This window comes from Pleurodeles waltl, chromosome 2_2 (genome assembly GCF_031143425.1).
Source record: "Pleurodeles waltl isolate 20211129_DDA chromosome 2_2, aPleWal1.hap1.20221129, whole genome shotgun sequence".
NCBI lineage: Eukaryota > Metazoa > Chordata > Amphibia > Caudata > Salamandridae > Pleurodeles > Pleurodeles waltl.
This window is the reverse complement of record NC_090439.1, coordinates 1,140,050,749-1,140,062,873: the sequence shown is the minus strand read 5'-3', so window position 1 is coordinate 1,140,062,873 and position 12,125 is coordinate 1,140,050,749. Positions and strand designations below refer to the sequence as shown.

Below are 12,125 nucleotides of genomic sequence, written 5' to 3'. Positions count from 1 at the left end.
AGTGGGGAGGTGTGAAGCACCTCCACCCAGAGCAGGCTTTGTTCCTGACCCCTGAGAGCACAAAGGCCCTCACCCCATGGTGTCAGAAACCTGTCTGTTAGTGGCAGGCTAACACAGCCCAGTCACCCATCCACTAGATGGGTGGGTAAAATACAGGGAGCATCTCTAAGATGCCCTCTGTGTGTATTTTATAATAATTCCAACACTGGCATCAGTGCGGGTTTATTGAGCTGAGAAGTTTGATACCAAACTTCTCAGACTTCAGTAAAGCCATCATGGAGCTGTGAAGCTCGTAATGACAAACTCCCAGCCCATGTACTAAGTATGGCCACACTTCATTTACAATGTCTAAGAATGGACTTAGACACTGTAGGGGCATATTGCTAATGCATCTATGCCCTCACTTGGGGTATAGTGCACCCTGCCTTAGGGCTGTAAGGCCTGCTATAGGGGTGACTTACCTATGCTACAGGCAGTGGGTTGTGGGCATGGCACCCAGAGAGGGATGTCATGTCGACTTTACGGTCCCCTCCATCCCCCCTCTCCTCCCTCAGCGCCTTGAGACCCTCACGGGTGAGTAGCTCGCTATACAAATGATTGATTGATTTGCAGTGTGAATGTGTTTGGTGAGGGGTCCCTTAGGGTGGAATAATACATACTGCAGCCCTTAGGGACCTTTCTTGGCCACAGGGCCCCTGGTACCACTGGTACCTTTTACAGGGGACTTAACTGTGTGCCAGAGGCGTGACAATTGTGGAAGCAATGCTACAGTTTAGGGAAAGAACACAGATTCTGGGTCCTAGTTAGCAGGATCCCAGCACGCACTCAGTTAAGTTAGCATCAGATATCAGGCAAAAAGTTGGGGGGGGGGGGGAGTAACCATGCCAAAAGGGGCACTTGCCTATAGTGCAGTCCACATCAGTGAACTGCGATGACCCGGATTGGTCCTTCCTTCCTGTTATTTGCCCCTGCCCTATCACAGCCGCCTATTGGAACTCCATACATAGCAGTGTTGGGCCCCACCAGACACGTAGGATTATTAGCAGGCACTGGCTACCTAATAGCAAAAAGAGATATTGCTTGTAGCTGCAACTCCCGATCTCCAACCCCACTGCCCCCCCCCCCGCATCTCTCCCTTCTTGTGTCTGTCTGGTCATGGGAATGGACTATTGCTGTAGAAATGTAAAAGAAATATACAAATGGAGAAAATGCGCTAACAAGCATCAAAAGATTTTAGGTTCTTCCCACAGTAATAAAGTGCCTTAATTGTATTGCAACAGTGTATGTTAAAGATGGTTGATACGATGTACATTTGTTATGACGATGCTGGTGTGCCCAATGCTGTCTTGAAGTATTGTTCTGTTTATTTTATCTGTTTGATCTGAAATGCACTAAAACAATATCTAAACACATGTTGGATTTATTTTGGAGGGAAAGAACATAAAATTAGCCTATTTGTTGAGGATATGGTCCTAATGTTGACAGAGCTTGGCATACCACTGACAGGTCTTGACTCCCAGTTGGAGGCGTTTGAAAGAGTGTCAGGATTCAAAATTAAGAACAACAAATCCAAGATCTTAAATCTCACACTCCACAAAGTAGAGGTAGATAAATTGAAATGGAAATTCACTTTCAGGTGTGTGGAGAAGGGTGTACGATATATAGGTCCCAATACCACTGTCTTGTTGGCCGAAATCATTAATGCCAAGTGGGTCATTCTAAAAAGGTGAATCCAATCAGACCTTAACCAACTGGAAAGCACTGCAACTGTCCTGGCTGGGGAGACTGGCTGTGGTCAACATGAATGTCTTACCAAGACTTCTATGTCTATTTCACACAGTTCAAACCCTCATTCCCAGGGAGGAAATAACTTTGCTTTAAAAAAAAGTGGAACCATTAGTATGGGATGACAAAAATTCTAGGGTCCACAGAGAAATTATGTTGGCTTTGAGGATGAGGGACAATTCTGCCTACTCAACCACTCCTGCTAAGTTACACGTAACAGGAGTTAGACTAACACATTCTGGTACTGGTGAGGTGTGCTGGTGTCCGCATCACCACACTAAAATGTTGTAGTCACTCATTATAGCTCATGGACCCCTTAACAGGCCCTAATGGGACTGCATATCAAAATCAGCCTGCGCTTTGATGGCAGTGCCTGCCCTGCTGATGCAGCCTGCCAAGGCTAAATGAATTGTCATGTTGACAGTGTAAGCTGGGCAGGGAGGGGTAGTGAGCAGTCTGACATTGCTTTTCTTTTTTAATGACAAGAGACCAGAGGCCAAGCTTATAGATACAGTTCTGGGGTTCAGGAAGATGGCACTGCAGCCCCACACGGTAGATTCAGTAGCACCTTGCCTTTTGTTGTTTTCAGTCACCCCAACCTTCCATCCCTTACCCTGCTAGTCTGCAACTATTTGGGGACAAGCTCCCACACCTTCTTGACAACGTTGTCTCCATTCAGCCCCCTGGCTGACCCAGCACCTGCAGCACCGAAATGTCACTCTTGGATAGGAGGATGAACAACTATATCCATGCAATGCGGGCAACGGATGGCATGGTGAAAAGGGCACTCTTCCTCCACACCGGGGGCAAAGAGATGTACCAGCTCTTCGAGACCCTGCTAGCCAGAGGAGATGGCTATGACAAGGCAGTGCAGACCTTAAATACATACTTCCATCCTCAGTTAAACCCAGACTTTGAAAGGTTCAAACTGTGCCAGGCCCACCAGTGGAAGGATGATAACATTGACGCCTTCCATGCCCAGCTGCGCCACCTCACATAAAAATGGCTACACTACAGAAGCATAGAGAGTAACAGTAGATCTGGTGTGCTGCATCAGTGGAAGCATAGAGAGTAACACTGTGTCTGGTGTGCTGCATCAATGGAAGCATAGAGAGTAACAGTAGATCTGGTGTGCTGCATCAGTGGAAGCATAGAGAGTAACACTGTGTCTGGTGTGCTGCATCAGTGGAAGCATAGAGAGTAACAGTAGATCTGGTGTGCTGCATCAGTGGAAGCATAGAGAGTAACAGTGCATCTGGTGTGCTGCATCAGTGGAATCATAGAGAGTTACAGTGCGTCTGTGTGTACTATGTCAGTAGAAGCATGCAGGGAAACTGTGCGTATGTACTGTGTCAGTGGAAGCCTAGAGAGTAACAGTGCGTCTATGTGTCAGTGGACAGCTAGTGGAAGCATGGAGAGTAACAGTGTGTTTCTGTGTACCACATCAGCGGAAGCATGGAGAGTAACAGTGCGTCTATGTGTACTGTCAGTGGAACCATAGAGAGTAACAGTGTGTCTGGTGTGCTGCATCAGTGGAAGCATAGCGAGTAACAGTAGATCTGGTGTGCTGCATCAGTGGAAGCATTGAGAGTAACAGTGTAACAGTTTGCCTATGTGTGCTGTGTTACTGAAAGCAGAGAAAGTAACAGTAGTCGGTGAGGTATTGAGAGATGAGGTACCACAAGATGGAGAAGTTGAGATAGAAAAATTACCTGGAGAAAAGTGAGGTAGAAAGAAAGGGGAGAGGAAGAAAGAGAGTCATCATAGATGAGGAGGTGAGTCGAAGTAGACAGTGAAGTAGAGGGAGTGAGAGAGAGAGATAAAAAGGGGCTAAATCTGGTTGGTGCAGAGATGGGTAGAGAGGGGAAATCAGAAACAGATGTGAGCAGAGGGAGGACTGACAGATCAGAGACAGTCAGAAAGAGAGATAGAGAGGCAGAGATCATTGTACCAGGGGCCCCCTGGAAAGTTGGGCCCTGACCATTTGCCCACTTTGCCCACGTCTTAGAACGTCTCTAGATAGGTGTGCACTGCCAAACCATGGACGGAGTGATTACTGCCTGTTCCGGTGTATTGATAAACCTCATGAACAGCTGCGGTCCTGGTACTGACTCCTGAGGTCCCCCACGCTACTATCAAGTATGAATGTACTCAGCTTTTTATTACCCTCTGCCTGCCATTACTTAACATTCTATAACAATTTTAATCAAAAAGTTACTTTCTCAGCCCAAACAAAGAGTTACCATGTCATTAGCATCCCATGTTCATCAAGTATGATGCCATTGTGTGAGGATGTATGTCAGTGCCACAAACAAGGGTCATGTTTGTTATGTTTAATTTATTAAAATAATCCTGGAGTGCAATAACTTCTGCAAACTCTTCTCTTTGATGCAGGGCGTAGACAGCAATGTCTTCTTCGTTCGGCACGAAGAGGAGGAGGACAAGAACTCTGATTCGGAGAGCTACAGCAACACGTTTGAAGCCTTCTTCATGGTCTCACTGTGCAAGTATCTCCTGCAGCAGGACTACAAGGAAGATCAGATCACCATCCTGACCCCCTACACCGGGCAGCTGCAGATCATCCGCCAGAAGATGAAGGAGGAGGACCTGGAGAACGTGGCTGTGAAAGCCGTAGATGACTTCCAGGGTGAGGAGAATGACATAGTTTTACTCTCTCTGGTGCGGAGCAATAAAGAGGGACAAATAGGTTTCATGAAGGACAAAAACCGCCTGTGCGTCGCTTTCTCGCGTGCTAGGGTGGGGTTTTACTGCATCGGCAACCTGAGAGCTCTCTCAGATGGCTCGAAGAACCGTCTGTGGCAGGATATCCTGAAGATGTTGGAAGAGAAGAGCCTTACTGGGGATGGGCTGACATTGACATGTCGAAACCACCCTGGCAGCAAACTTATAATGAAGCGGAGATCAGATTTCAGGAAAGTCCGCCATGGAGGATGTGATCTTCCTTGCCAAACCCGCCTGAAATGCGGCCATCCCTGCACACGTTCTTGTCACCCTAATGACATGGAACATCTCAGATATGTATGTAAGTTTCCATGCAAGAAGGTTATTTGCCATCTCAATCATGAATGCCCCAAAAAATGCTGGGAACTGTGTGGTGCCTGCTCTGTGAAAGTGGAAAAAATCCTCCCAAACTGCGGTCATACCCACACAGTCCCCTGCGGGATACCTGCTGCCGACTGGCAGTGTCTGGAACCATGTGAGCGACAACTCAAGTGCATGCACCCCTGCTCATTAGAATGCTGGCAAGATTGCAGCAAATGCAAGTGCATGAAAAAAATTGACTTTAAGTTACCATGTGCCCATGTCATAAACATTAAGTGTTACAAGCAGAATATGGTCCAAATCTGTCAACAGGAATGTGAAGAGACTCTGGAGTGTGGGCACAAGTGCAAGGGAACCTGTCACGAATGCCTGAATGGAAAACTGCATGTTGGCTGTTATCAACCATGCACCCGCGTCCTTCTCTGTTCTCATGTGTGCAAAAGCACCTGCACAGAAATCTGTCCTCCTTGTCCGAAAAAGTGTCTCAACAAGTGCATGCACAGCCGCTGCGATAAAACCTGTGGAGCGATATGTTTTCAATGCACTCTTCCCTGTTCTTGGGCATGCAGTCACTGTAAGTGTGGGAAAAAGTGTCATGAGTTGTGTGACCGTCCCCGGTGCAACATGCCATGCCAGAAGATTCTTAAATGCAGTCACCCTTGCGTTGGCCTTTGTGGAGACCCATGTCCGAGGCACTGTAGGGTGTGTGACAAAGACGAACTCACAGAGATCTTTTTCGGAACTGAAGATGAACCAGATGCCCGGTTTGTCCTGCTTGAGGACTGTGGCCATGTTTTCGAGGTGAGTGGTCTGGACCAATGGATGGATGGAGGCGAAGGAGATGAGAACCAACACGTGCAGATGAAGATGTGCCCGAGATGTTCATTGCCGATCCAATGGAATACTCGCTACTGTGATGTCATCAAGAAGATCCGGTTGAAGATTGACAAGGTGAAGAAAATAATTCAGGGAAGTGAAGAAGAGATTGAAGACAAAAAGAGTCATCTCTTGAGATGTGTAAGATCAACCAGAGGGATTTCGTATTCACACGAAAAGAGTATGGTGGAAAAATTAAAGAATACGCTGACTCTGCAGGGCCTCAAAGACCAAGAGAACATGTTGAACTTCTTGACAATTCTTAGCAAGCGAAAGACTCAGGCAGCAAAATGCTCCAAAGAGAGAAGGGAATCTTTACTAAAAGCAATCGGGGAAATGGAGATGTGGCTTTGCAGGAAGGGATTACCTTTCACGTCCCAGCAGCTGAAAGAGTGCAAACATGAGGTGCAAAGGATATCCTACCTGGGCAATGTCTTTGAACGCATAACCGTCTATGAAATGAACAAATGGAATCCATCTGACGCAGCCCTGGAATGTGTGATTGAAGCCTTGGAGATGCTGAACCCTTTGGGTCCTTTCACAGACGCCACAAACAGTTTGCTCCAAGGAATACTCCAGAAGATTGATGAGTTAATGCCTGTTTCCGGCCTACGCCTGACTGAGGCTGAGCGAGTAATGATCGTTGGAGCCATGAACCTTGGAAAAGGGCACTGGTACAGCTGTCCGAAAGGCCATTTGTACACAGTGGGTGAGTGTGGTAGACCCATGCAAGAGTCCAGCTGCCCCGAGTGTGGCTCTGCTATTGGAGGCCAGCAGCACAATCCGGTCCAGGGCAATGCTACTACTGATGTTATGCTGCAGGCTTTACCAGCACAACTTCTCACTGAGCACCAGTGACACATGGCAAAGACATGGGAACTTAAAGTGAGGGACAAAAAGAAAACTCTGAAATAGTCTCTGCTATTGATGTCATCTTCGCAAACAAACATAAAAGAAACAAACTTTTCCAAACTAGGATTGCTTTGAATATCATCATATCTTAAGCATACATAATGACCTGAAAATTGCAAACGTTTAATTTGAAGGCCATAAGGATTTGCAGCGGACAAGTTCTCCAATGAATTCCCTTCATGCACAACTGATGGATTAGATTTTATGTCAATCGAAGTATTTCAGTCTGGTCCCTTATAGTGAAATGGGTGACCCCGCAGTGCCGTGCAACATTGCATTAACATCTGTCGGCAGCAAAACGAATGCAGGCGGTGACAACAAATGGCCATCACTTACACCTTCAGGGGGCCTGCTAAGAGTTTGTGTGGGGAAAGAAATACACCTCTTCTGCTAAGCTTAGGAGTGGGACAAACCAATTTCATCACACCACTCAGGATCTGTGCCACCTCTAGCCTTGCAGGCTGCCTGTCTCTTCCCTTTGTGTACAGTGTTAGCAGCAATGAAGCCAGACCTGCTGGGTTGCTAGAGTTGGGTAGCTGGTGATGGCAGGAGCTCTTGAAGAAGTTCACTGGAGCTCTCCCATCGGTGGCTCAAACTGAGATTGTGCATTTCCACATTTCCTGCTTGAGGTGTGGGAGCTCCACAGCTGGGATATTTCTTCTCTACTGCCCTGTTGCAATTATTTTAAATCAAGTATGGATGCTACAGGGATCAATCGGCATGCAGTCTGGACAAGTAGCCCGAGTGGGCATAAAATATTTGCTATGTTGGCACTGAAAGTGGTTGGCATGTTATTTACAGCACTTTGAAATGACAGAGGTGTAGTATGAAGCATTACTTAAAAAGGGAATAGAGAGAAAGAAACACAACTTGCCATGACAGAAAAATACATTTCAATAAATAGGAGAGTAGTAAAACGTATTTGAAGAGATGGCAGAATATTCGGGGTAATGAAAGCATCAGCGTGGCATGATAGGCATGACAGGACAAGAAAAGAAAAATCAGCTTCGTATGATGTGAGAGATGAATTAAGGGTAGCAGAGACCCCTGGAATTATTGAGAGCAGTGCCCTGCACAGCTTCACTGCGGCTAACAAAGTGTCCTGATGGCACAGCAGCATTGTAAGTGATAGCCTCCCATTCTGATTGCTCGCAGTAGGAGCTCTTCTTGGAAGGGTGTTCAAGTTGTGTCACTTGGAGCAGATAGCTACTGAATCCAGTCTCAGAGCAGGACGGTGCAAGAGGGGAAGTGGGTCTTACCATGCACCAGTGGCTTTATAAGGATGTGGTGGGCCTGCAGGAAGGTATAGTGCGACCGAAAAACCTTCTGGTCCAGGGAAGCATCAGTTGTGCAGGATGGGTGACGGTGGGAACTTCACGATGAGGTACTCTAGCATTGCATGGGATGCAGGAAGGGGTTTCAGGTGACTGAAGAAGGATACACCAGTCAATACCAAGCCTCCATACTGACTAGCTCAGGATGGTGATGCCAGAAGTATCACCTAGGGAGAAGAGTGTGGAAATGGGGTGTAAATAATGGTAGGACTAGATGGCAGGCGAAGGACGAACAGCACAGGCGAAGGGTACATATCTCATCTTTAAAGGAACTTATGCAGGCAATATCCTATGAACAAAAGTACATGGTCTCTTTAAGTCCACATTTGACAATCATGCAAAACATATTTAGTCATAAAGACGAGGCAAATAACAGTTAAAGTTTACCAGCTCCTCCAACTGGTTTGCACTATTCAGCCACAGAGCTATCGGCATTATGTACCATGACAGAATCAGGGGCGCTGATGCGATGGAAAGGAACCTAAATGTAATAGAATCAAGCATGAAGGAAAGAAAACCTAAAAACCATAATATGGACAGAAGAGAAAAAAATAAAGATAGTGTGGGACATGAGTGGGGTAAGAACTAGAGTGGATTCCATGCCATACCACAAACCTATGTTGCTAGGTGATCTTGTCCTGCTAGCTCACTCTCCAAAAAGGACTCCTTATTGTTGTTTTGTGCTCTGTGCATTTGGTTGACTCCAGCCGCCAGTCCTCGACTTTCCACCAGCACCACCGCAAGCGTGCAGGGTGGTACCCAACGGATTCTACAAGGGTGACATGGATTCTAAATGCACTGAGTCTGGGAAACCCTGACAAGAGTGTGTCTCAACATGCGACGGCTCCAGGAGAGCATCGCTGATGAGGATGGGAAACTGGGGGTGCTTCACTATTTGGCCCAACTATACTGTAGAACTGCAAGGAACCCTGGAGGGGTGAGGGCTATTGCACGTTCTTGTGGCCCTCTGAGGCTGTGGGGGATACAGGAGGGAGAGTTGGCATTCTCCAGTGGGGCTCTTAGGATGTGGGAAAAGAGGATAAAGTATGTTCAGAATTACTCCTTCACCACTGAGTCATAGGCTCACAAGGTAGTACTCGCACAGCGAGTCATAGAACATTTTAAAAACTATGGTTCTCATCAGTGAATGGGCAGCAGTGATCTCAGTGCATTACACAGACAGCTTCCCACCTAAGATCATTGCATAATTACTTTCATGTGGCACCCACCTGACATGAGGGAAATCCCTTTGTAACACATTAGTGTTTGTTCAGTAATGAGTGGTATATTTTTCCCCTTCGGCGCACTCGGTGAGCACTACATTGTGTGCTAGCTATAAACAAACTGATGGACAAAATGTAAACATTTGTAAAATGCAGTCGATGGTACAAAATGTGGGTGGCACCTCATCAAGGCACTATTTCATGGAGGAGGAGGGGGCACACAAAGAAGCTTGTGGCTGAAGGGGGATGATCGAAAGACCGTATATAAATGTAAGTTGTGTTTAAATGATCTCAGAAAGTTGCTAATCCATCTGTAGGTAGACCTAAATAGTGGTGGACAGAATGCTTGAATTAATCTGAGCCACCAGTAATCACTCTGTCTGTATTTAATGCCGTCAATGTTGCTCACTGTGCCACTGCAGACAAGGGACAGTCTTGAGCAAGTCAGCCTTGATCCCACTCTGGCCATCTTGGGGACAGAGTATGAGATAAATAGAAAAACCCTGCTTGACAGCATACAGTAGAATCTCATGATGATCAACAGTAAAACAGACTACCTGACAATCAGTAATCATCAGATGAGAGATTAGATAACAATCCAGATTTATAGATATGGCTGATCACCATATCTCAGACATTAAGGATAGAACTGCCTCGAGCAACAGAAGACTGCTGAAAATGGAGGTCATATAGAAGTCATCAAATCCAAAAATAATGCTCTAGATCTGAGGAAGAGGAGGAAAATATTAAGAATGGTGAGAGTGCCTGATTTGGCAGATGTGAGACAAATGGAGAAGTTCATAGAGACAATAGAAATCCTCTTTGTGATAAAACAACTCACCACTCATTGGTACAGAGATGCCCTAAAGGAGCCCCATCACATTATGGCCTATTTTACTATGCAGTCTTTTGTCTGGCTCAACAAAGGAATCTTCATTACAAGGGACATCCATCTCAATATTTCTTGGCTTTATGATGACAGCAGAATGCCACGGCTGTTATGAAATATTTCAACAGCCCAACATTCCGTATGCTATGTTTACCCATCCTGCTGCAGAATCACTTTGCTGGGCAAGCCCTACATCTTCCGTGATCCTTCAGTGATTGAAGGATGGTCTCTGACCAAAAACTACTGATTTATGTGGGCCCGCCACCCAGGCCTTGAATACAATGATTGGTCTGCACCAATGTTAAATATGTTGCTGAAAATGTTCCTCTGCACTATTAGAACTATAGGGATATTGTTGTTCTTACTAAAATAGAGCACTGTATGCAAGGAGACAAGAGTCAATGCCCACTCAACTGGTTTCATGCTAAAATAGTTTTGGTAAGGCTTAAGTATCAGTGAGAAGGTAGCGCCTTTTGAGATACTAACATGCACTTCAATTATTCGTACTGGTGCTTATGAAATACTGTTTCTGAGAGGAGTAAACCATGGCATGGGGCAATGACCTGGAGTCACCTTATGGAGTAATCCGAGGGCCCCCCTGGCTGTGCTTAGGTGACAGTATGGGGTATGCGAAGATGGAGGTGATGCACACTGCTATCCCGGCTGACCACTGCACCACAGCAGTGAACGCGCCTTCTGCTGACCCCCATGTGTAAAGCCATGTACACTGTAACTATTTTATTATAATTAGCAATTTTTTTTTTCTCTTAGGTATGAAGTAAATGTTTGTTTATGTTGTTTCAAATAGAAATGCACATGTATTAATGTAGTTGTCATTGCAATATAATAATTCAGCCTTCTTGAATATGTTGATTTAGTTTAAGTACAATTCAAATTTTATTTTTGGTGGTTGCTTCATCGAAGTTGATATCTTGATTTTTCACTTATTGTTTTTAAACAATAGGCAATGTTTTACGGAATGCAAGTAACTGAAAAGCTGCAAGGGCTTTACTGACAATTGTTTATTTTGTAAATGCTGAGCAATGTTCTGACAGAATATATAAAATAAAACAGAACGTTATTATATAAGAAGGAACTTTGTACCAGGGATTCAAGACTGAGGGTCAAACTGAAGCCCAGAAGAAATAATCGCTGTTCTGCTGAATGCTAGGGAGAAGGCACCAGCCTTCACTTGGCGTGTCTACTGATATTCAGATGCAAATGGGAAAAGCAGATGCTGTTTCTTTGCTTAACACTGGCTCCATTGTTCAGAAAAGTTATGCAGATGTGAGCCATCTATGAAACTCATATAGACCCTGTTTTGGTGCTATGTTTAGCTTAACCAACCGAGGAAAAGGAGGGCTTGTAGATACTGATGTAAAGAATTCATATAACGCCATCGTGTTACAATTGTCCCTATTATTCTGTCTTTTGACAAGTATTACTGCTACTTAATTGTTTGGTGTTACAATAGTTACTACTCATATTGTGTGTACTGGGATAGGACTGATTTTGATTTCAATAAATCTTGAAAGTATAATCCTTGTTTCCTAGTATTCTTGAGTGTGCCTATTCATGATAAAAAAGGGTTTGGGTTGCAAGTAATTCAGGTAATGTCCAGAGGGGGGCAGGGTGATGACAGTACACCATTTTTCTGTATCATTTTGGTACATTGACTAAGTCTTTATTGTCAGAGGGTCTAGAAAACGCAAATCCGACCCATGTTCTGTAGGAAAGTCCAGAAAACATATCACTTTGAGGTTAGTTGATTATTCCATTTATTATATATTGCTATATTCAGTGGAGGGAGAGAGGTACTTATTCCCAGAATACATACAGGTACAGCCACAAGGAGACTGAGCTACAGATCGTGCTGTTGAAGTGAAACATCAGAGTCTCAACAACCCGCTCAAGTCCAGGCAGCTTCTTGTATATTTGCATATTTTGACAGACATGACATAAGAATAGCGATGCTGCAGGAGACACACCTCAAAGAATGACAATAGATATGCTTTCAAAGGAAGTACATCTTATTCAGCTACT

At 45.1% G+C, this 12,125-nt stretch overlaps 1 protein-coding gene across 1 annotated transcript in view; it reads left to right on the top strand.

Moving 5' to 3' along the window:
• The window catches only part of LOC138282969 (NFX1-type zinc finger-containing protein 1-like), a 459,320-nt gene extending 447,707 nt beyond the window's left edge, over positions 1–11,613 (top strand). The window contains exon 17 of the mRNA XM_069221050.1: positions 4,180–11,613. Within this exon, the coding sequence (XP_069077151.1) occupies positions 4,180–6,582 (2,403 nt within the window). The 3' untranslated portion in view covers positions 6,583–11,613. The remainder of the gene's footprint in view (positions 1–4,179) is intronic.
• Positions 11,614–12,125: the final 512 nt, after the last annotated feature.